At 35.6% G+C, this 25,516-nt stretch overlaps 1 protein-coding gene across 50 annotated transcripts in view; it reads left to right on the top strand.

The window, feature by feature from the left end:
* The window catches only part of SUPT20H (SPT20 homolog, SAGA complex component), a 52,136-nt gene that overhangs the window by 22,053 nt on the left and 4,567 nt on the right, over positions 1-25,516 (top strand). For 8 of the 50 annotated variants that reach the window (XM_063618919.1, XM_055244982.2, XM_055244984.2 and 5 more), the window contains 14 exons: positions 4,972-5,111; positions 6,658-6,814; positions 6,908-6,964; positions 8,694-8,765; positions 10,222-10,379; positions 11,702-11,728; positions 12,284-12,316; positions 13,077-13,194; positions 14,079-14,181; positions 14,328-14,486; positions 16,439-16,508; positions 16,916-17,070; positions 19,133-19,188; positions 21,161-21,280. In XM_063618919.1, coding sequence (XP_063474989.1) covers positions 4,972-5,111; positions 6,658-6,814; positions 6,908-6,964; positions 8,694-8,765; positions 10,222-10,379; positions 11,702-11,728; positions 12,284-12,316; positions 13,077-13,194; positions 14,079-14,181; positions 14,328-14,486; positions 16,439-16,508; positions 16,916-17,070; positions 19,133-19,188; positions 21,161-21,280 — 1,425 coding nt within the window. Of the gene's footprint in view, positions 1-4,971; positions 5,112-6,657; positions 6,815-6,907; positions 6,965-8,693; positions 8,766-10,221; positions 10,380-11,701; positions 11,729-12,283; positions 12,317-13,076; positions 13,195-14,078; positions 14,182-14,327; positions 14,487-16,201; positions 16,509-16,915; positions 17,071-19,132; positions 19,189-21,160; positions 21,281-25,516 lie in introns of all 50 variants that reach the window. The other 42 variants (XM_063618898.1, XM_055244979.2, XM_055244972.2 and 39 more) reach the window with 8 other exon arrangements.

Genomic DNA, 25,516 nt, shown 5'->3' with positions numbered 1-25,516 from the left:
AGACAGCAGTAATTCTTGGATGTGAAAACCATTAGATGATAGGTTAATGGGAAATTTTATAATGTAGAAATCTGATTAAACCCACTGATTGAAGATGGGACAGTCACTTATTGTGTACCTCCTGGTTTGATGCAAGAGACAGTACACAACAGTAGTAATAGCACCAATAAAGAACTCTTGTCCAAAAAAAAAAAAAAAGAGCCCATATTACATCAAGCCACTAGTTGTAAATAGCAGTTTATAGGAATTCAGTGAATAAAATAAACTCTTAAGTGACACAATGAGGAAGAAACCAGCCAGATCTAGTTAATGGACATGAGAAAGCAACTGGTTAATTCTAACAAATTCTTATTTAGCAATATTATTAATTGATTCACTTTTTTAAAAAAATAGCCTTAGCTATCAAGATATTTCAGAGGTTAAGCAAAATAATGGGATTCAGTAAAGTATGTTATGTGATAATAGTAAAGAGCCTGTATGTGCTTTGGAATTGGGTATATAGAGTTCACACAATATTAGCAGAGTCATTTTTATTCTTGTAATGTAGTTGAGTATAGGATGGGACTGTTACTTCACAGTTACTGAAAAATGCCATAACCCTTTATGACTCTATAGGTTTTGTGAGAGCAAAGGATTTTGTTTTGCTCACTACCTTATCCCCAATTCCTGGAAAGGTGCCTAACACATCATAGGTGCTCAGTTTCTTGAATTAATGAGTAGCCACTCTTATAACCTAACCATTCCGTACTCTACAAATTATAGGCATACCTCGGAGTTACTGTGGGTTTGATTCCAGAGCACTGCCGTAAAGCAAATACTGCAATAAAGCAAGTCACATGAACTTTTTGGTTTCCTAGTGTATAAAAAGGTTACATTTACACTATATAGTTGACTTTGAACAATACAGAGGTTAGGGACAGTGGCCCTTGTGCAGTCAAAAAACCATGTATAACTTCTGACTCCTCTAATACTTAACTACTAATACCTACTGTTGGCTGGGAAGCCTTACTGGATTTTTTTTTTTTTTTTTTTTTTTTTGAGACGGAGTCAGGTTGCAACCCAGGTTGCAGTGCATTGGCACAATCTCAGCTCACTGCAACCTCTGCCTCCTAGGCTCAAGTGATCCTCCCACCTCAGCCTCCTGAGTAGCTGGGACTATAGGTGCATGCCACCATGCCCAGTAATTTTTTTTATTTTTGGTAGAGACAGGATTTCACTGTGTTGCCCAGGCTGATCTCGAACTCCTGAGCTCAAGCGATCTGCCTGCCTCGGACTCCCAAAGTACTGGGATTACAGATGTGAGCCACCATGCCTGGCGATTAACATGTATTTTGTATGTTATATGTATTGTGCTCTGTATTCTTACAATTAATTGTTAGAGAAAAGAAAACATTAAGAAAATCCTAAGAGAAAATATGTTTACTATTCAATAAGTATATCATATTAAAGGTCTTCATCCTCATCTTCACATTGAGTAGGCCAAGGAGGAGGAAGAGGAAAAGTTCATCTTGCTGTCTCAGGGGTACAAAGAGATAGAGAAGATGGAAGGGGAGGCAGAAGAGGCATGCACACTCAGTGTAACTTGTATTGAAAAAAAACTCCTGGCTGGGCGCAGTGGCTCACACCTGTAATTCCAGCACTTTGGGAGGCTGAGGAGGGCAGATCATGAGGTCAGGAGATCGAGACCATCCCGGCCAACATGGTGAAACCCCGTCTCTAAAAATACAAAAATTAGCTGGACATGGTGGCATGCGTTTGTAGTCCCAGCTACTCAGGAAGCTGAGGCAGGAGAATTGCTTGAACCTAGGAGGTGGAGGTTGTGGTGAGCTGAGATCGCATCACTGCACTCCAGCCTGGTGACAGAGCAAGACTCCGTCTCAAAAAAAAAAGAAAAAAAAAAAAAAAAAAAACTCCAGTGTAAGTGGACCTGCATAGTTCAAATCCATGTTGTTCAGGAGTCAACTGTACTGTAGTCTATTAAGGGTGCCATAGCATTATGTTTAAAAAAAATCTATATACGTTAATTCAAAAATACTTTATTGCTAAAAAATGCTAATGATCATCTGAACCTTTAGGGAGTCATAATCTTTTTGCTTCTGGAAGGTATTGCCTGGATATTAATGACTCCTGACAGATCAGGATCTGACAGATTGAAATGGCAGTGGCAGTTTTTTAAAAGACAGCAGCGAAGTTTGACCCATCGATTCTTTCATGAAAGAGTTCTCTATAGCATGTGATACAGTTTTACCCTACAGTAGAACTTCTTTCAGAATTGGAGTCAGTCCTCTGAAACCCTGTTGCTGCGTTATCAACTAAGTTTATGTAATAGTCTAAATATTATGTTGTCATTTCAACAATGTTCACAACCAGGAATAGAGTCTATCTCAAGAAACCACTTTTGCCAGCTGCCGTGGCTCATGCCTGTAATCCCAGCACTTTTGGGAGGCCAAAGCAGGTGGATCACGAGGTCAGGAGTTCGAGACCAGCCTGGCCAATATGGTGAAACCCTGTCTATACTAAAAATACAAAAATTAGCTAGGCATGGTGGCAGATGCCTGTAATCCCAGCTACTCGGGAGGCTTAGGCCGAGTAGCAAATCAAGAATTGCTTGAACCCAGGAGGCGGAGGTTGCAGTGAGCCAAGATCACGCCATTGCACTCTAGCCTGGGTGACAGAGGGAGACTCTGACTCAAAAAAAAAAAAAAAAAAACACTTTATATGGTCATCCATAAGAAGCAACTCATCTATTCAAGTTTGATCATGATATTGTAGCAATTCAGTCACATCTTCAGGTTCTCTACTTCTAATTGTAGTTCTCTTGCTATCACCACATCTGCAGTGATTTCTTGTCCTGAAGTCTTGAACCCCTCAGAGTCATCCATGAAGGCTGGAATCAACTTCTCCCAAACTCATATTAATGTTTCTTTTTTTTTTATTTTTTTTTATTTTTTTTTTATTTATTTATTTTTTTTTGAGACGGAGTCTCGCTCTTTCACCCAGGCTGGAGTGCAGTGGCGCGATCTCAGCTCACTGCAGGCTCCGCCCCCCGGGGTTCACGCCATTCTCCTGCCTCAGCCTCCCTTGTAGCTGGGACTACAGGCGCCTGCCACCTCGCCCGGCTAATTTTTTGTATTTTTAGTAGAGACGGGGTTTCACCATGTTAGCCAGGATGGTCTCGATCTCCTGACCTCGTGATCCGCCCGCCTCGGCCTCCCAAAGTGCTGGGATTACAGGCGTGAGCCACCGCGCCCGGCCCTATTAATGTTTCTATTTTGACCTCCTCCCATGAATCATGCATGTTCTTAGTGACATCTACTTAGAATGGCAAATCCTTTCCAGAAAGTTTTTAATTTACTTTGCCCAGATCCATCAGAGGAATCACTATCTATGGCAGCTAAAGCCTTACAAAATATATTTTTTAAATATTAAGACTTAAAAGTCAAAATTACTCCTTGATCCATAGGCTGCAGAGTGGATATTGTGTTGGCAGCTATGAAAACATTAATCCCCTTGTACATCTCCATCAGAGCTCTTGGGTGACAAGGCCATTGTTAATGAGCAGTAATATTTTTGAAAGAATCTTTTTTTTCTGAGCAGTAGGTCTCTACAGTGGCCTTAAAATATTCAGTAAAACATGCGGTAAACAGATGTGCTGTCATCCAGGCTTTGTTGTTCCATTTATAGAGCACTGATAGAGTAGTAATTCTTAAGGATTATGGGATTTTCAGAATGGTCAAATAAGCATTGGCTTCAGCATCAAGTCATCAGCTGCATTAACTCCCAACAAGAGAGTCAGCCTGTTCTTTGAAGCTTTGAAGCCAGACATTGACTTCTCTCTAGCTATGAAAGTTCTGGATGGCATATTCTTCTAATATAAGGCTGTCTTGTTTAATTTGAAAATCTGTTGTTTAAGGTAACCACCTTCATCAGTTATCTTAGATCTTCTGCATAACTTGTTGCAGTTTGTATGTCAGTACTTGCTGCCTCACCTTGCACTTTTGTGTTATGGAGACAGCTTCTACTGTTAACCCTCATGAACCAGTTTTCTGCTTCAGACTTTTCTTCTGCAGCTTCCTCACGTCTCTCACATCATAGACTTGAAGAGAGTTGGGATTTGCTCTGGATTAGGCTTTGGCTTAAGGAAATGTTGCAACTAGTTTGATCTTCTATCCAGACCATTAACACTTCCTCTGTATCAGCAATAAGGCTGTTTTGCTTTTTTATCTGTTATGGATGTTCACTGGAGTAGCACTTTTCCTTTAGGATTCACAACTTAGCTAACTGGTACCAGAGGCCTAGCTTTCGGCCTGTTGTAGCTGTTTATAGGCCTTTCTCACTAAGCTTAATCATTTCTAGCTTTGGATTTAAAATGAGAGATGTGTGACTCTTCCTTTCACTTGAACACTAAGAGGCCATTTTTTGCCTAATTTAAATATTATAGTGTTTCTAGAAGTAAGAAGTCCTGAAAAGAAGGAGAAAGACAGGGGAGATCCCACACTGGGACGTGGTGGATCGGTGAAGCTGTCAGAGAACATACATCATTTCTTGATTAAGTACACATTGAATATCACAGATCACCACAATAGATTTAATAATAATGGAAAAGTTTGAGATACAGAAAGAATTACCAAAACGTGACACAGACACAAAATAAGTGTGTGCTGTTGGGAAAATGACGCTGATAGCCTTGCTCAGTGCAAATTTGCCACAGGTCTTCAATATGTAAAAAGTGCAATATTTGCGAACCACAATAAAACGAGGTATACCTGCATTGAATTTCCATTAGAAGTTTCTTTATGCTGTCTGGTTTCTAAAAGTTTACATGCACACTAGCATTGGAACTTGAAATACCATATTTTACTGTAGTCCTTAGCAGAATTCCAGGGAATATTTCTAGATTAAGTGCAATGTATGATTACATATTTGAAAATCTTAAATCTGGTATTGACATGTGCTCTTAACACATTTCAGGAAGACAAACTTTTGCTTGAGAGCCAGCTCATCCTAGCTACAGCTGAACCACTCTGTCTTGATCCTTCTATAGCAGTCACCTGCACTGCAAACAGGCTGCTCTATAACAAGCAAAAGATGAATACTCGCCCAATGAAACGGTAATTGCCTTTGTGGAAGGGTGAACCAAAAGACACAAGTAGCTGTAAATTTTGCTATTTATAGTATCTTTTCCCTCTGGGGTATGGTTGCTCTGATTTTGGTGGGGAAGGGTAGAGATGGGGTCTCTTTTTGTTGCCCAGGCTTGTCTCGAACTCTTGGCCTCAAGTGATCCTCCCACTTTGGCTTTCCAAACAGCTGGGAATATAAGCATGACCAACTGCACCAGCCTCTGATTTTTTTTTTTTTTCTTTTTGAAAATAGGATTCTTAATGGTCTCATATTTTCTTGTATAGTATTATTATTTTTTTAAATGCTCTATGCTTTAGATTGAACTGATGCATTTTCTGCAGTCTTTTAAAGAATAAACTTTTTCTAAGTTTATAGTCTGTTTGTCAAAAAGGTAAAGAGGCTGAGATCAAATATAAACAGAAAGAATAATTTTTTCATTATTTTCCTAAAAACGAATGACTGATTTAATTGTTGTTAATCCTACTTTTAAGGAAAGAATTTGTAATTTCGAGATTTGAGAAAATATGATCATAGTTTTTAGAAGTCAGTTATAAACTGAATCTAGGCACACCTACCTTTTGTTTTTGAAACAAATCAAGCTTATTCCTCCCTCGGCATCTTTTAAAAATGTCTCTTCAAATAGTCATTCCCTGATCTTTCAGAATATTTTCTTTTCCCCACCCTCCATGGGAAACATGAGGGGATTTTTCCCCAGTAGTCACTGTGAGAACCTCTTTGAGCTGGAGATAAAATCCCCAAAAGTCTGGGGGCTCCCAGTGACTAGATCCCTCTGGAGTTTTGAATCTCAGACATGTCCACACTAGGCCTCCAGCAATTCATCAGTTATACTTGAGGTACCCTACCCTGGCACTGGTTCCTGAGGAGGTTTGTGCTAATGGGTTTCTGCTTCAGCAAGCTATGATGGTCTGCATTTGCCTATTGGTTTCTCCAAGTTTGGGGCAGTGGTTTGTCTTGTGACCACATCTCTTTGATGGATCCAAGAAGAATCGTTAATTTTTCTGTTTATTCAGCTTTTTACTTGTTAGGGTGAGGTGGCAACTTCCAGAGTCTTAGATGCCTGTACCCAAAACTGGAAGTTATCCCCTTCACTCCCATCTTTCCATAGCTAGTTCTTTCTCATCATTCCTGTGTCAGCTCACATGTCATTTTCTCAGACTCTTTTCCTCCCCTCCCTCTCCCCCTTCCCTTCCGTAATGTTGCCCTCCTTATCCCGTACTCTCCACAGTACACTTGTTTCTCTTACTGCTTCTTGGTATCTGAAATCTGAAATTATTTTATCTGTTTACTTGTGAATGTCTCCTCCCCCTCTGGACTTGATAGCTGTGTGGTGATGGGAATTTTGTTTGTCTTACTTATTTTTATTTCACCTAGTCCTAGTTCCTAGGACTGTGCTTGGCATGTGGCAGTGTTCTATAAACATGATTTGTACATATTCAGCACTGACTAGTTTCAACTCACATATATTATGAGTTTCTTTTATTAGTGCCGTTTAGTTCAAATTTCTTAATATTTCAGGTGTTTCAAGAGGTATTCCAGATCCTCTCTGAATCGGCAGCAAGATCTATCTCATTGTCCACCTCCTCCTCAGCTGAGGTTACTTGATTTCTTACAAAAAAGAAAGGAAAGAAAAGCAGGTCAGCATTTTGACCTCAAAATTTCTAAGGCAGGAAATGTAAGTATATATATTTTAAATGAAGCTTATTATGCCCAAAAGCCTGTCTTATTTAGCATTTTCAGTATATTTATATTGTTTTTAATTTTTCAGTGTGTAGATATGTGGAAACGGAGTCCCTGTAATTTGGCCATACCTTCTGAAGTAGATGTAAGTTCATGAATTACTTTTTTTTCATATAAAGTTTCTGAGTTTTACCATTGGTTGCTTATACCTTGAGAAAACAAAAAAAAACACCGTATTTTAAAAACAAAGTGATTTAGATCATACTCTAAACACATTTTTTAAAAACAATATGATTTATTTCAAAAAACATTGAAAAATGATTTTTAGAAGCGATGTGTTGTTCTTTTTTCACATTAAGTTGAAAGAACATAACCCCTTAATATAGTTGTTTGGAGCAGGAATAGTAAACAAAACAATTTGAAAATGTGGAAAAATACAGTGTATATTACATAATCACGTGAAATCTCTTTTTTTCATAATATTTCATCAAAATTTCCTAATAGTGCTTGTTTGCTCAAAGTGGTTAAATTTGAAGATTAATAATACTATTTGAAATAAAATAAAATAAAGATTAATAATACTAGAGAAGTAACCAAGATTAGGAACATTGGGTTGTATTCTTTATTGATCCATAATATACATGAACTATAAATGGTTGAAGACAGAAAAGGGATATTTTGATGAGTGATCCTATGTTTTTCTTTCTCCTCTGTTCTTTTTTATATTGACTCAACTCTTTATTTTCAGATTTGTTCTTCTGTTGTACCCTTTCCATGCTAGCACATGCATTATTCTTACTGTTTCTGATTTAAAAAAAAGAAATTATGCAAAGCACAAAGCCAGAAGCAGCAGTAGACTGTATATACAACTCAAGGAAGTAAGCCGTATTATCTTTTGGTAGCTGATGTGCAGTTCTTCAAGGAACGTGGCCTGATAATAGAATTTCAGTGTAAATACTGAAGGGTGGAATTTAGCTTTGGAGGACAGGCTGGAGTACTTCCCAAACTTTAATGTCCTTACTAATCAACTGGAGAGCTTTTTAAATTGTAGATTGCTACTCAGCAAGTCTGAGGCGCTAAGATGCAGTTCTCACAAGCTCCTAGGTTATGTGATGCTGGAGTCCGTGGACCACACATTGAGTAGCAGTTGCCCTCAAAGCTTCTCAGTCTAGCTCAATCAGAAAAATCACCTAGGATATCAGTTAAACATAGAGATTTCAAGCCCTACTCAAAATCTACTTACTTAGGATTTCTAAGGGACAGACATGAAAATCTGTATTTTTAATAGGTGCCCCAGGTAAGTCTAAATTACTCTTAAGATCGTGGTTGCCAGTAAGATAATAACATTTGACTCACACAGATGCCTAGGACATGTACAGAATATATGGTCAAGTCTGACTACAAAGTGGAAAAGGTTCAAAAAATTTGATCAGCTTTAATATTTTACCTTCTCTAGTCTCCCTTAGTTTTGTCCCCACTGTTACATGACCGCTTTTATTTCAAGAAAAGCCCTGCCAAAAGGAAAAGATCCTTATCCTTATCTCTCTGACATTCCAATTTTCCTGAAGGAAAAGCTCTAAAGGAAAAACATATCAGCTTATGAACAAAAAAAATGAAGAGGCACTGTCTAGAAAAGCAGCTGTGTTTATTAACATTTATTTAGTTTGGTTTTATTAAAGTTGTTTTATACACATCAGAAGACTTTTAAACTACTTAAGCATAAGTAGTTGATACCGGTAATTTAAGAATTCTTGCGCTAACCAGTATATTGTATTGTCGAGTTATTTAGTTTCTTCTCTTTGATCAGAATACTGATTCCATTTTATCTGATATGGATTCTATTTTATGTGGTATTTCTTGATTTGATTGTTTAGGTGGAGAAATATGCTAAAGTGGAAAAGTCTATCAAATCTGATGACTCACAGCCAACAGTCTGGCCAGCCCATGTAAGTAATCATTGCCTGTCTCTGTTTCTAATTATGCCGTTTCTAATCTGGCCTCTGAATTTACTAAATATAAAGTGCAATTGCCGTTAGTTTGGGACCTTTTTTCTTTTTTAAATTACTTTCTGGGAGTTCGGTTTATTACAAGAAGAAACAACTATTTTGTTTATCAGAGTATGCTTTGCATTTTAAACAGCAATTTTTTATTTTTTTATTTTTATTTTATTTTAATTTTTGAGATGGAGTTTGGCTCTTATCACCTACGCTGGAGGTGCAATCTTGGCTTACTGCAACCTCCTCCATTTCCCAGGTTAAAGCAATTCTCCTGCCTCAGCCTTCTGAGTAGCTAGGATTACAGGCACCTGCCACCACACCTGACTAATTTTTATATTTTTAGTAGAGACAGGGTTTCGCCATGTTGGCCAGGCTGGTCTCGAACTCCCGATCTCAAGTGATCTACCCACCTTGGCCTCCCAAAGTGCTGGGATTACAGGCATGAGCCACTGCACCCAGCCTTAAAGAGCAATTTTAATGAAGAACTTCATTTTTACTTTTGGTTTGCGTATTGGTAGTTCTGATTTGTTTTGTTTCAAATTAATAAATTCTTCTAAGGATGCCTTTTAACAGAAGTGTTCTTTATACGTTTTCCTAATTGCAATAATAACGTCTTAAAAAGAGAGAAATAGGTGTAATATTTAAATTAGGTGAACTCTGGGAGTGAAATGATGAGAGATGTTTTGTGTGTGTGATAGCAAAAGCAGACAAATGATAGATCTGCTTTTGAAAGTTTTATCCTTTTAATATTATTTAATATTTGCAATTCATATATCTAGTATGAAATTCTGCAATATTAAGCTTGATTAAACATGCCATCTGAACTCTCATTCCCAGAGTACCATGTGAAAAAGAATCCTGTACTGCCCTCCTGAGCATAAACAGGCACGGCAGCATGAGGATCAGGGGTGCAAGCTTAGGGACACACTGCTAACTCCCTGTGTGACCCTAGGCAATTCATTTAACCTCTCTGTGCTTAATTCCCTGACTTCTAATATGGAGATAATAACAGTGCCAACCATGAAAATACGGTGGAGCTTTCAGTCCCTGTAGAGTGCTGAGAACAGTGTTTGATTAATGTTCATTGTTATTATTTCCAATATGTATATTAATATGTCTAATAATGTATTTAATGATGTATTAATATTGTTACATATGTGTTCATACTTCATAGTATGTGTTAATGCTTTACCAAATGCATGCTGAGTGCCCATATAGTTTTTAGGAAAAGAATCATGCTGTGCTTTATTCTCATAGGCAGACTTAAATATCTTTGTAGCCTAAGTGCTGTGTGTCTTCCTATCGTCAGATACATGTTACTGTATCATTTATTCCTGATTTTTACTAATTCTTATTGCCTGCCTACTTGTGAAGGTATTTACTTGAGGTGCTATGCATTTTTCAGGATGTAAAAGATGATTATGTATTTGAATGTGAAGCTGGTACTCAGTATCAGAAAACAAAGCTGACCATCTTGCAGTCGCTTGGAGATCCACTTTACTATGGTAAAATACAGCCATGTAAAGCAGATGAAGAAAGTGACAGCCAGATGTCTCCATCACAGTGAGTTCTGTTAAATACAAGTAACTGAAAAAAAAAAAAAAAAAGGCACCAAGAATTTATCTAGTAACTACTGATGAACCATTAATGAATAAAAATTTCTCTTTGGGAACTCACTTATTAGTTAAATATAACAATTAGATTTGGCAGTAGACCTAAGTAAACTTAAGTCGTAGTTACCATGTTGCTCAAGAGTTATTAAAAATAAAAAAACCTATGGTATAATTATTTTTATGCTTGTTTTGAAGGCTATTCCTGTGATATCCTTCTTTATATGTTTATGACACTTCGGACTTTAACCTGTGAACATGAAGTGTTTGGGCAATAGTGTGTTTAAATAGGAAGCAAGTTTACTATAAATGTAAAAAGATGCTTGGTATTTTGGCACTGCATGTAAGGACACAGACTCAATGCTTATTGTAGTTATTGGCCCTACATATTAATACATAAAAATATAGATGATCTTCCAAAATGTATGAACTACATATATTTGGTACTGTCAGTATTTAGTTTTATTTTGTTTTACTATTTGTTTGGTTTTTTTAATCAAATTGGTGCTGTTTTGAAAAACAGAAAAAAGAAGCTCAGCAGAAAAGGATGGGGGCCAGGTCTATGTTAATTGTAAAGCCTTTACTTACACGAAATACTAATTGAAACAGTAGAAAGGTGGATTTTAAAGAGCAACCCCACCAATATTTAGGTAAAAGTCAATGAAAGGAAATAACAGGGAATCCTCAGCTTGTTTTTTCACGTGACCTGTTTTTATTATTGTAAAAGGATCAGATATTTTGATTACATACATTTTCTTCTTTTTTTTTGTTTAAGTTATAGACATCACAACAGTTTATTTCTGAATCCTCAGCATGCATTTCTAAGGGAGCCATTTTTTTTTCTTTATTTTTATTTTAGATATAGGGGTATGTGTGCAGGTTTGTTACAGGGGTATATTTATGATGCTAAGGTGTGGGTGTCTGCTGATCCCATCACCCAGGTAGTGAATATAGTACTCAATATTGATTACTTATATTTAAAAAAATCTTTTCACTTAAAGACAACATACATTGGCCATTTTTAATTTATTAACTTATTTTTGTAGAACACAAGGGTGATACATGTTCTTTTGTGAAAAAATTGGTCTGTAGAGCCAAATGACTAATTTGTTTGACAGGAAGAGAATTGAATTTTTTACCTTTGCATCAGAGTAGCTGCATGATTTATTATCTTCCAGTCATTCTTCTGTATTCATAAAATACTTTATTTAATAAACTGTGAAGTTAAAGATTGAGCTGCATTAACTAAGCTTTTTTTTACATTTTATATTTCAGCTCATCCACAGATGATCATTCAAATTGGTAATTAAAAAATAAACTATTTTAATCTGTTAAGAAATTACATAAATATCAAACTCTTTAAAAAGACTTGCCAAAGATATTTTATTTGAATCGGTGATAAATATGTATACCTTGTTTGAAATATATTCTAAGGATCTGTTATGTAGACATTAATAGTAACTTCTAAAATCGCAGATTAAAGTGAGAGGAAGGCCAAAGACCTTTGCACATGGTAGTTCAGTGATTTTGCTTTAGGATCAATAGTTGTAAGGGTATATAGCACTTGGTAACTTTCAGCCCAGATTATGTTTTAATAAATAAATTTTGTGCCAAAAGAAATATCACTTAATTAAATCAACCAAATTATTCACATTGTTTCATAATGCATGCAAAACTTAGTCATTGTTTCATCCGTTTAAATGCATTAAAAAGGTTTTTTTTCATATCTTGGTAGATTTAACACCAGTTTATATTACTGTGACTAAAACATGGAAGATTTCAAAAGTAATCCCAAGGCTTCTTAAGACAACTCTTACCTAATACTTTTCTCTCCTTTTTTTTCCTTAAACATTTTAGGTTCATTATTGGATCAAAGACCGATGCTGAGAGGTAAAAATATTTGCATCTCTATTTTGGTCAGGATGGATATGAAAAATTTTTCACCCTTATAGGATAGAGAATACTAGGAGTTAAAAACCGATTTTGGTTATGCTATTAACCATATTTACACTGTTTAATATTTATGGGCCTCTGTTCTAAAATTAGGGCATTGGACAGTAAAACCTCTAAGGTCCTTTCCAACTTTAAAATCTTATCGATTGTAGAAAAATATTTGAAAGCTTGTGATACACCAAACTATTAAGAATGGTTCTTTTCATGGGATGAGATTTTTGGGGGACTTAAATGCATTTTTCCAAAGTTTATGATACCTAGGTTTTTTTTTCATAGAATTAAGAAAACAAAAGAAATGTTTAAAATATAGTTTTGTTTTAAATAAGAAAACTTAGACATATCTACTGTAGCTAAGGAAGGTGATTTCTAGATAGTACTTTAATCAGAATCTAAGAAAGGAATTGAGTATTTTCTTTGGCTGCTTACTACTTAAGTAATCCCTGTAATTTCTGTATTAGAAATAAGATATTGAAAGTATATCTTTAGATTGTTATTTAGCACAATGTTTTGGACAATTTGTCATTGAACAGTTTAAAAATATGTACTTTTAACACAAAGATAAATTGCCTAATTTTTAATATGTTGATTTTGATAGAACTTTCTTTTTGCCATTAATAGTCATTATTCTTTCCTATAAAATAAATTTATGTTTAAAACAAGTTTTCTAATCTTTACCTGTTTTCTCCTGATATTTTAGGGTAGTCAATCAGTACCAAGAATTAGTCCAGAATGAAGCCAAATGTCCGGTCAAGATGTCACACAGCTCCAGTGGCTCAGCCAGTCTGAGTCAGGTTTCTCCAGGGAAAGAAACAGAAGTGTGTTTCATTAATGTTACTTCTTTGTGCCCAGTTGTTTGACAAGTAATCTGAGAAATGTTAAGAATCGTTTTTTGAGGCTGGGCACAGTGGCTCACGCCTGTAATCCCAACACTTTGGGAGGCCGAGGCGGGTGGATCACCTGAGGTCAGGAGTTCGAGACCAGCCTGACCAATATGGTGAAACCCCGTCTCTACTAAAAATACAAAAATTAGCTGGGCATGGTGGCGCACACCTGTAATCCCAGCCACTCGGGAGGCTGAGACAGGAGAATCTCTTGAACCCCGGAGGCAGAGGTTGCAGTGAGCCGAGGTAGCGCCACTGCACTCCAGCCTGGGCAACAGAGCAAGACTCCATCTCAAAAAAAAAAAAAAAGAATCATTTTTTGAGGAGCGGGGGTACAATTTAGTTTTGTTTCTACTTTTACCTTTTTTTAAAAATTATTATTTAACTCTTTATTACATAATTTTTAAATGTACACAAAGATAAAAGGAAAATTATAATGAACTCCTGTGTTCTAGTCATTTGGCTTCAACAGCTGTTATTTCCTTTAATAGATAGGTATGGAAGGGTGGAAGCTTTGCTTTCATCTTACTCCTCTGCCTTTCTCCCTAAAACTCTCTCTTCTCACCCTATTACTCAGAAATCTTTTCCTCATTCTTTATGTGTACTGTAATATATTTCATGAGTCTCATGTGAAATTTTCCCTGTAATACATATAGTATTCAATCTGTAACCACTAAGAGCACTTTGCAGAGTTAAAAATCTGGGATTTATAGCAGTATTAATTTTATTTAATAAACTATGAAGTTAAATATAAATATCATCTGGGGTTTATAGCAGTATTAATTTTAACAAGTATGCTTAATGTCATTGTCTTTTAGCAAACTGAAACCGTGTCAGTTCAGTCTTCAGTATTGGGGAAGGGTGTAAAACATCGACCCCCACCAATCAAACTTCCCTCAAGCTCAGGAAATAGTTCCTCAGGTATTACATTTTTTAATTTTTTGCAGTCTAGAATAACAAACATTATATAATCATAATCTCTTTTTAAAACTTTGCCCCATTTTGATTTCTAGAGTTCACAGAAGTTTGAATTATAAATTTAGGAAATAACTTTTATGTTCTTCTAGGTAACTATTTTACACCACAACAGACAAGCAGCTTTCTCAAATCTCCAACTCCTCCTCCTTCTTCTAAGCCATCAGGTATTCCTCGGAAATCATCTGTGGATCTCAATCAAGTTGGCATGCTTTCTCCAGCTGCCCTATCACCTGCCAGCTCATCACAAAGTGAGTCATAACTTAAATTCTTCATTAAATCTTCATAAGCTTTTGCATTAGTGTTTCTTAAGACAGCTTTTTTCAACTTGTGAAGTAGTGATATCTGAATGTACTGTGTACCCAAAATGTATAAGTTGCTAGAAGCTTCAGGCAGAGCTCTTGTTGATTGTATGTATTATGTCTCTATTGTAATTGTACTTGTTTTTCTGTATCTATGTATGCATTCTGCGTATACCTTTCTTATAGACTTACAACCTACACATCTCCTTAAAAAAATAACCTGGTAGTTACATGTGGCAATAAGATTTCAAAATATTTTTTATTCCAGTGTACCCTAGGATCATTTTACATATTTATGTAAATTGTGTGGCTGATATGAAAAAAATGTCATAAGAGTTGTTGCTGCAGGTCCTATCTTTGTGTATATGTAAGAAGTCAACTAGTTCCAAGGTGGTGATACAATAAACTGAAAAACAATAATTTAAAAACACTCCTACACTCTTTTATAAATTGTTGTTAGTTACTAAAATGTGATGATTATCATAAAGCATTATTCTGAAGATACCGAAATGTAATTTTTACTACTGAATACTTTTTTTTAACATCAAGAAGAGTTATACAAGAATGCTAGCATTAGTTTGGGAGAATTTCTTCAAATTAGTAAATATCTGAAAGTACCAATTTGGGGAAAAAAGTCATTCCAGTTTTTTAGATTTTTTGTAGATGGCTAATATATGCTGAAAGTTTTAGTACCCTGCACAGTGATAGGGTGGTCTTCGCATTAGATATAAACATCTTCATCTCGATAGCTCAAAAGGTGTAATTTTTCTGCCTTCTTGTTTTGCACAAAGAAAAATATATAAATTTTCTGAAAGTCTTATTCACACTTCTTATGTTGTGGGTATGGATTATGGTAATCTACTGCACACAGTTGTTACTTTAAGTAAGGGTTGAGTGACAGCTTCTGGACATTCACATTTCTTTCCTTTCTTTCTGCAGGACATGAAAGCTAAAAAAGAAAACACCTCAAGAGCTTTTGGTTTTACTTTTTTGGTTTTTGTTTTTTGTTTTTGTTTTTTAAAAAATTGATAAACTGTGCATACTTCATTCACAACAGATTTTCTATACATTCTACATTTAAACAGAAGTACACAGTTACTGTTAAAGATGCAGTATTATCTATCAGATATTTGCTTTATTACTGTTTTTTGTAAATTTGTTTGTCAGGATAAACTTGATGTGTTAGGAGTTAAACATGTATATTTAGGTGCCAAATATGATTGTTAACCATATGTAACTTATTAAATATGTTCACAGTTTATCTCAGACTTTTACACTAAATAAGCGATATTTTTAAATGAAGTCTTGAATTAGTGAAATCGTAAATAACAAATTAATTTGAATTCATTTTGAACTTTTTAGGCCAAAGGCAGCATGTAGGAAACTAACTTTTAAATGGGTATTGTGGTAGAATATAACTGTATATTTTTACTGTTACTGCAATAGCATCTTTAATGGGATTTTTAGGTGATATACTGCATCCTTAATTGTAATTGAGTGTAGCAACACTCATGTATCATGTGTAGAAATTAACACTTGCAGTTAACTGCTTGAAAAAAAAACTAGAACAAATTGTCAGTGCTAAGTAAGATTCCATTAACCTTATTTTAAAAGGACTGGCCATTTATAACAAACTAGCAATTTTTATTTTTCTCAATGAGCAGGATCTGGAACTCCTAAGCCATCTACTCCTACACCAACCCCTTCATCGACCCCACACCCTCCTGATGCTCAGAGCTCAACTCCTAGTACCCCTTCAGCCACCCCTACTCCCCAAGATTCAGGCTTCACCCCTCAGCCCACTTTGTTAACTCAGTTTGCTCAGCAGCAAAGGTCTCTGAGCCAGGCAATGCCTGTAACAACCATTCCTCTTTCCACCATGGTAACATCTATAACTCCAGGAACCACGGCCACCCAGGTCATGGCAAACTCTGCTGGACTTAACTTCATCAATGTAGTGGGCTCTGTTTGGTAAGTTTGCATTGATGTTCGGATTTTTTTTTTAAAGATAGTTTCACCAATCTAAATAAATTCTTAATTTGTGAAATCAAGAACAAACCACATATTACTCAGACTGGAAGGGAATAGTTTAGATATGGACAGAAGCTGCCTGACCATGTATGTTTTAATTTTAAATAATACATCTGTTAACTGCACTAAGATGATATCTCATCTTATTGTTTTTGTTTTTTGATACTTCATCTTGACAGCAGCTTAGAATTTCCTGTTTATCTTCTGCATTACTTTCTTTGATATTTAAGACAGATAAAGAACTAGTTGTGTTTGCTTAGTAGTTTTGTTTTTTAATCTGAGGAATTGTGTGGCTGATTTTTTTCCTTTTACAGTGAAGTTTAATGCCTTGTCTTATTCTCCTGCAGTGGGGCCCAGGCTTTGATGAGTGGTTCAAACCCCATGCTGGGCTGTAACACTGGTGCCATAACTCCTGCAGGAATAAACCTGAGCGGCCTTCTACCCTCAGGAGGTCTGCTACCAAATGCATTGCCCAGTGCAATGCAGGCAGCTTCTCAAGCAGGTCAGAATGTTGGAAATAATAACCTCTAAAAAAAAAAATTAAAGTATATGCTAAAGTAAAAATGTAATTTTAAGAGTAATGCTAAAGGCATTTAATGTCATTATTTCATGAAGTGTTGTGTCACATGTATTTCACTTCAAAAGCCTTTAAAAGTTCTGGCATTTGAATTAAAAGTCGTCTAGCAGTCAACTTCTGTGGAAAACTTGGTAAGCCTGTGAGTCTGTGCAAATCTTTCTTTTGCTTTCCAAATAACAAAATTAATTTTGGTAGCCTTATTGTCATTGTAGTTATATTCCAGGGAAAATAAAGGTATTTTGAAAATATACATTGTGCAGAAGAGGCAACTGCATCGCAGTTAAGAGCCTGGATTCTGGAGCCAGACTACCTCAGCTTGAATCCCAGTTGTACAACTTACCATTTGTGTAATCTTGAGAAAGTTACCTTTGTGTCTAATTTTCCTCATAAATAAAATGAGAATAGCAATAAAAACTTACCTCATAGTCGTGAGGATTAAATGAAATATAATACAGATTATGTGCTTAAACTGTGCCCGAGACATGATAAGCATTCTTTTATTTAGGAGTAGTTATTACCTATACAGGAAAACAGTTATAATAACTTGTGCTTATTTTTTTGATGCTCTTTAAAAGAATGTATTATAATATCTTGAAATAATTCAGTTTCACTTGAGGAAAAATTTAATAGGAAAAACAATCTAGAAAAATTTATTAAAAACTTTCTTAGTTATGAGAAAGAGAACCCGGAGAATATAATTAAACATGCTAACGTGTCGCTGTAATTTCCTAATTCTAGCTAGTGTTCTTATTTTAATAAGCGTAAGTGTGCCTTAGTGCGAGAAGTCCTGGAAATGCACTTCACATCTTGAATTTAGGATATTTACATGTAACTACTAGTTGTACCAGTTACATGTGGCTTCAGTTGCTAAACTGGGACTCTACAGAAGTCACTAAATTTTTCCCCCTTAGCCTCAGTTCAATTTGCTCTAAAGTGGGAGTAAAAATATCTTCAGTTGTTACTCAAGAGAAATAAATGAAGTATGAAAGTGCCTTTGGTAAGCTAGAAAGCATTATACAGATGTCATCCACTTTTAAAAGGGGTTAAGCCATTTTCTTAAATGAGAATTTTTCCAGAAAGGGATATTTTTGCCAAATTTCAGTTTCTTATACAAGGCTTCGCTAGTATTACATGTGCATTTCTTCCCTTAAATCTTTTTTTTTAAAATTATATGATAGAGAACTAGATACATTTTTAAATAGTGTTCAAATTGGTATATTTTGTTAGCAAAATATATACATACCTTGAGACCAGGATCAGCAAACTACAGCCCACAGCCTAAGCTAGGAATGGTTACTACATTTTTAAAGGATTATGAAAAGAAAATGCAGCAGAGGCCATTTGTGCTCACAAAGCCCACATGATGAAAACGTGTAAAAAAGCCCCCTTTACTGAAAACATTTGTCACCCCCAGCTTTAAGATATGCTCTGTGTTATGTAACAGATTTTTTAGGAATAAGTTTAAATTAACAGAGCACTGTTTCCTGACTCTCAGTTTTGATCTTTATACACAAATTGCAACATTCTTTAGCATTCTGATTAACATTTGTAGTTAAATAGCATAAAGCACACCAGTTCTTAGAGATATGATTATTATAGTATACTGTGTAGCACTGAGAAATGTAAATAGATGCCAGTACCTGGAATGTATTTGCACAGCAGTGATAGTTTTGTTATATTCATGGTGTTCACATAATTCTTGATTACTCTTTGTTCAGCCAACAGTCAGAAGAATGAAAAAGAAGTCCCAGTTTCTGAAATATAGAATATAATGCGCATCTGGTGCTTCACAACTTTGAATAAAATCTCAGTATTGATAAATATTGAAGACAATCTTTTGTTTTTAAGATATTTTTGAAGTATGGAAAATAAGCACGTCTATGCAGAGAATACATAAAATTATTGTGCTTATATATACCAAAGTATAAATTATTTTCATGTGTGATAAACTTTCAATTCTGTTATAACCATGAGTTTTATTTAACAGGTGTTCCATTTGGTTTAAAAAATACTTCAAGTCTCAGGCCCTTAAATCTACTCCAGGTAAACCTGAAATACTGCTTTTGATTAAATTTTTTGTACATTGACTTTTTTTCTAAACAATGTATATCTACATGTATCAGCACTTGAAATTCTGAGGTCTGTTTAGATTCTTCTAAGGGTGTGGTTATTATTGCTACCTTTGTATGATCAAGTGGATAAAGAGAAAGAATCAGTATCCTATATACCACACTTTGGCTCCAGTAGCCCTGCCTAATTAAGAACTAGCTGTGCTAGTGGGGAGAATTTGCACCTACCAAGGAGGATACTTCCCTACAATAATAATAGTGGATATATTTAGAAAATAATTGCTTTCCCAACAGATGTTTTATGTATACATATATGTAATACTGTTTTTTTGTGCTTGAAGGAGATTTAAAAAATAGGTATGTGGGCCGTATGCAGTGGCTCACACCTAGAATCCCACCACTTTGGGAGACCCAGGTGGGTGGATTGCTTGAGCTCAGGAGTTGGAGAGCAGCCTGGGCAATATGGTAAAACCCCATCACTACAAAAAGTTAGCCAAGCATGGTAGCATGCACCTGTAATCCCTGCTACTCGAGAGGCTGAGGTCGGAGGATCACTTGAGCCCAGGAAGTCAAGGCTGCAGTGAGCTGACATTGCGCCACTGCATTCCAGCCTAGGCAACAGAGTAAGATCCTGTCTCAAAAGAAAAAAAAGGGGGGTGAATTTACAACATTTCCTGGTGTTATGCTAGGTCCTCTAATTTAAAGGAGTAAGCTTTAAGCTAGTAGTTTGGAAAATGGATAGACATGACTATAAAGATCTGGATATGTAACATAGTAGAGCTATGGATTGATGGGAAATAACAATAACAGATCAGCCACCCTGGTATTCAGGATTAACAAATCGGGAAATTCTCATTAGAGCTAAAATTTAAAACTTATTTCCTATATACGATGCAGTCTGTTTACAGACTAATTGCAGAACAATATACTTATAATATGGACAAGCCCACAAATTGCATTTGTTTATTTAGCCTACCTTCTGGCATATTCTGTTGAAATTTTCTTAGGGATCAGTCTCAGTGTTAACAGGAATGGAAATCCTTTAGTTTGTTATATTTTTCTACATTTACTATATACTGATGGAGGAAGGAAAATTTGATCTGTGTTGTGTCCAGATTTACCTAATGATGAGCTGTGATGGATATAGATAGATATTTTGACCCAAGGATTTTTTTTTTTTATTATATATATATATTTTTTGACTATACAGACCTAAGAGTTCTGTATTTGGTATTTTCTTGGACATTCTCCTAAGGACCTCAAAGTGGTCTGTATATAAACCCCTATAGCTTAAAATGGAAAAACTGTTTTTTGGTGCATTTGAAAAGCATTGTTTTCCCTTTTAACCTGGGGTTTTCTGAGTGCTTCTTTAAAAATTGTTTTTTAATTTGGATTAATTAAATTCAAATTAGATTTTAATGAAAGAGAAAGTAGTGGTCTCCAAAATAAATATGGACATCTAAATGCACTTTCTTTTCAGCTTTGAAATTCCTCACTGTGTTATATAAAAGATCTTGTATAATATTTTTGTTTTTGGCAAAACTAGAACAAATTTATGAGGGGTGGCTTTTCGTAGTATACATTTCTGATTCATAAGCTGCTTGTTTGTACATTCTAATGTATTTAATGCTCTTTTGTATTGATGTATAAAAAGAGTGAAATAAAAAATAGCATGTGAATTGGGATAGCTAACTACTAGCTTGAAGCAGAAAAATTTATGTTTAAGAGTGTTAGCATACTTGCGAGCCCAAAGTAATAGGACTTAAAAACGGTTTCTAAATAGGTCTTTTTTTTAAGGGCAGCCAACTTGTTTTTTGTTCACCAGTTTCTTCAATAACTAGAAGAGTGACACATAGCAAATGATCCAAAAATATTTGTAGAATAAATTTAAATATTTCATATAAAATCATGTGAAATTGGTTAATTTTTGTTTAAATTCTTAATAGCTTCCAGGTGGTTCACTTATTTTTAACACTCTGCAGCAGCAGCAACAGCAGCTCTCCCAGTTTACACCACAACAACCTCAGCAGCCCACAACTTCTAGTCCTCAACAGCCAGGGGAGCAGGTATGGATTTTCTAGCCTTCCATATGCTTTTACATCGAATTTATAACATTTTTTGGTATATTCCAAGCACACTTCATTTGCTTTGTTAGTGTAAACATTTCCTGTACTGTTTTTATTAACGGTAGTAGCAATCAGCTATTGGGTGTGTATTCCTAATAAAACAGTCATACCATACTGAACAGATGGTGTCACCTGCATCTTGCATAGGTGATTGAGATTCAGATAAATGGCTTGCTCTTAGCCATACAGTGAGTGGCAGAGCCAGAGATTCAAACCTAGGTCTTTGTGCCCCTATCGCTCATGTATTTTCTACCCCAACATTATCTTTCTGTTTTTAGGATTTTGTTGCTATTGGAATAAAGATATCCCTATTATCATAAAATGTAGGGCAGTGGGAACACAGACAAAAACAAACGTGTACACTGCCAAGGAGAAAGAAATTGAATAAGAATTGCAATAAATGACAGTAGAAGAAGGAAGTACAAGTGTTTCTAAACTTTGGGTACACTGGAGTCATCTGGGAAATTAAAAAAATATTGACTCCTGGGTCCCAAATCCAGTTTCTCTATCTCACAAATTATATGAAATATTCACCATTAGTCCTTTTGCCCAATTTCCCCCAGTCAGGTCTTGGTTGGATAAAGCTCATCCTCTAATAGAGTCCTCAGGAATGGCACATTAAAAACTTACTGTTTTTTCATTCTAAACACTTTAAAGATTGGCTAGATATAAAATCTTTGATTTTCTTTTAAAAACATTAATTTTAAGATACACATAAAATTTACCATTTTAACTTTTTTTTTTTTTTTTTTTTTTTTTTTTTTTTTTTGAGACAGAGTCTTGTGCTGTTGCCCAGGCTGGAATGCAGTGGTGCGATCTTGGCTCACTGCAACCTCCACCTCCTGGGTTGAAGCAATTCTCCTGCCTCAGCCTCCCGAGTAGCTGTCGCTACAGACGTGTGTCACAACGCCCGACTAAATTTTTTTTGTATTTTTAGTAGAGACGGAGTTTCACCGTGTTAGGATGGTCTTAATCTCCTGACCTCGTGATCTGCACACCTCGGCCTCCCAAAGTGCTGGGATTACAGGCATGAGCCACTGCACCTGGCCAAAACTTACCATTTTAACTTCTTAAGTGTGCAATTCAGCAGTGTTAAGTGTATTCACATTGTTGTGCAACAGATTTCTATTATAGAACTTTTTCATCTTGCAAAACTGAAACTATATCTGGTAAATAACAACTCCTCGCCTTGGCCACTATTCTACTTTATGTTAGTATGAGTTTGACTATTCAAGATACCTCATATAAGTGCAGTCATATAGTTACTTGTCCTTTTGTGTTTGACTTATGTCACTTAGCATAAAGTCTTCAAGGTTCATTCATTTTATAGCATGTGTCAGAATCACCTTCCTTTTTCATGGTGAATAATACTTGTATATACCATATTTTGTTTATCCATTCATCCACTGATGGATGCTTGGGTACCTTCTACCTTTTGGCTATTGTAAATAATGCTAGTGTGAATGTGAATGTACAGTTATCTCTTTGAGACCCTGTCTTCAACTCTTTTGGATATATACCCAGAATTTGGATTGCTGGTTCGTGTGGTAATTTTTAATTTTTTAAGAAGCATCATACTGTTTTCCATAGTGGCTATACCATTTTACCTAATTGCCATCAACAACATACAGAGATCTCAATTTGTCTAAATCCTCGCCAACTCTTGTTATTTTCTGGTGGTGGTTGGGTCTTTGGGGATTTTGGGGTTTTTTTTTTTTTAAGCAGCCTTCCTAATGGGTATTAGGCGATAATCCCATTGTGGTTTTGATTGGCATTTCCTTAATGATTAGTGGTGTGGAGCATCTTTTCATATGCATGTTGGCCATTTGGGTATCATCTTTGGAGAAAAGTCTGTTTGGGGCCGGGCGTGGTGGCTCAAGCCTGTAATCCCAGCACTTTGGGAGGCCGAGGCGGGCGGATCACGAGGTCAGGAGATAGAGACCACGGTGAAACCCCGTCTCTACTAAAAATACAAAAAATTAGCCGGGCGCAGTGGCGGGCGCCTGTAGTCCCAGCTACTCAGGAGGCTGAGGCAGGAGAATGGCGTGAACCTGGGAGGCGGAGCTTGCAGTGAGCCGAGATCGCGCCACTGCGCTCCAGCCTGGGCGACAGAGCAAGACTCTGTCTCAAAAAAAAAAAAAAAAAAAGAAAAGTCTGTTTGGGTCCCTTGCCCATTTTTTTTAATCAGATTAATTTTTTTTGTTGAATTGTAGGAGTTCTTCATTCTTCATATACACATATATCAGATGTTTGATTTCCAGATATTTTCTCCCATTTGTTGTCTTTTCACTCTTGATTGCATCCATTGCACAGAAGTTTTTTTTTTTTTATTTTAATGTAGTTCATTTTCTCTTTTTACTTTTCTTGCCTGTGCTTTTGGTATCATATTGAAGATCATTGCCAAATCCAATGTCTTGAAGCGTTTTCACTTGTTTTCTTATAAATGTTCTCTAGTTTTAGTTCTCCTTTAAATTTATTAAAAACGCTTCCTACTGTTGACTTGCTTTGTATGTTTTTGAGAAATCTGATGCCAGTCTAATTATCTTGCTCTTGTAAGTTTATTTAAGCAGTTTGCCTAGAGGCCCTGAATGTTTGTCTAATATTCTCACTGGTGTATGTGTCAGATTGATTTTTCCATGTTTTTCCTGTGGATCCTTTTAATGTATAGGGTCACTTCTTTATTTCTGGAATGTTTTCTTGGATGATAGTTTGTAGTTTCATAAGTGGAAGCTTAGATTATTGTGTTGAGGTCATTCTTTTCTAAAATAAACAATTAATGTTATACATTTCCTTCTCAGTACTGCTTAAGCCACTTTCCACAAATTTTGATATGCTGTGCCTTCATTTTGTTCCATAGAATTTTCTGTCTTATGGATTCCTCTCAAATGAGTTTAGATATGTTTGATTTCCAAATACTTGGGAATTTTCCAAATATCTTTCTGCAGTTGATTTCTAGTTTAAATCCACTGTGGTCTGAAAACATATTTTTGGTTCTTTTAAGTTTGTTGAGGTTTGTTTAATGCTTGAGAACGTGATCTGTCTTGATGAATATTCCATATATGGCTGAAAAAATGTATATTCTGCTGTTAGGAGTGTTCCATATTAGATCAAGGTATTTGATGGCATCATTCAGGTCTTCTATATCCTTTTCTTTCTGTATATCAGTTACTGAGAGAAGTGTTGAAGTCTTCAACCAAAACTGGAAATTTCTATTTTTCCTTTTGCTAAAGGTTGTTTTTTGAGCCCATGTTGTTAGGTGCATATACATTTAGGATTGTTATATCCTTGATTAATTTACCCCTTATCATTAATAAATGACCTTCTTTATCTCTGGTAATATTTCTTGTTTCTTTCTTTTGATTAATGTTAGCTTAGTACATCTTTTTTTATCCTTTTAGTTTTAGCCTGAGTCCTTTTATTTCTTAGTATTTGTTTTCTTTTTCAAGACGTTTGTTTAATCATTATTCCTCCTTGTTTGAATATTCCATTTGTGGTGGTGGCTTATAGGCTACTTTAGGTTTGTGGAGTGCTTTGGGGGGAAATTGATATCACCTGTAGTTTTTTTGCATTTTGAGTGTTTGTTTGTTTGTTTTATCATCGCTCCGTTATGGTGGTGATGTGGTCTGCCTTATTCTGTTGTTCATTTCATGAACTGGGTTCGAAATTCAGTAATGTATCCTCCTTTCAGCTCTGTGCTCTTTTGTCCAATCTCTTTTTATATCCAGGGAGATCCCCTCAAGATAAATGTAACTTTTGAAATGTTTGGCTTGCCATTATATACTGAAATATTACTTCAGACACTATTTTAGGTGGTACCAAAGGATGTCTTTTGCAGAGCAAAAGTTTTTAATTTTGCTGAAGTCCGAGTTAACAGTATCTTTTCTCTATGGAATATCCTGTAGTTGTCATGTGTCAGACTAGCTCTAGGTCCCAAAGATTTTCTCCTGTGTTTTTTTTCTAACAGTTTCATAGTTTCTTATTTTGAATCCATGATCCATTTTCAGTTAATTTTTGTACAAGATGTGCAACTTAGGTCCGTGTTTTGTTTTTGTTTGTTTTTGTTTTCCTGTCAGTATCCAATTGTTTCAATACCATTTGTTGAAAAAAAAAACAAAACAACAGCAACAAAGAAAAAAACAGCTATCCTTTCTGAATTGAATTACTTCTGCACATTTG

This window comes from Symphalangus syndactylus, chromosome 15 (assembly GCF_028878055.3).
Source record: "Symphalangus syndactylus isolate Jambi chromosome 15, NHGRI_mSymSyn1-v2.1_pri, whole genome shotgun sequence".
In the NCBI taxonomy this organism is placed as follows: domain Eukaryota; kingdom Metazoa; phylum Chordata; class Mammalia; order Primates; family Hylobatidae; genus Symphalangus; species Symphalangus syndactylus.
Note: the sequence above shows the minus strand (reverse complement) of the source record. Positions and strands in the feature narration are given on the sequence as shown.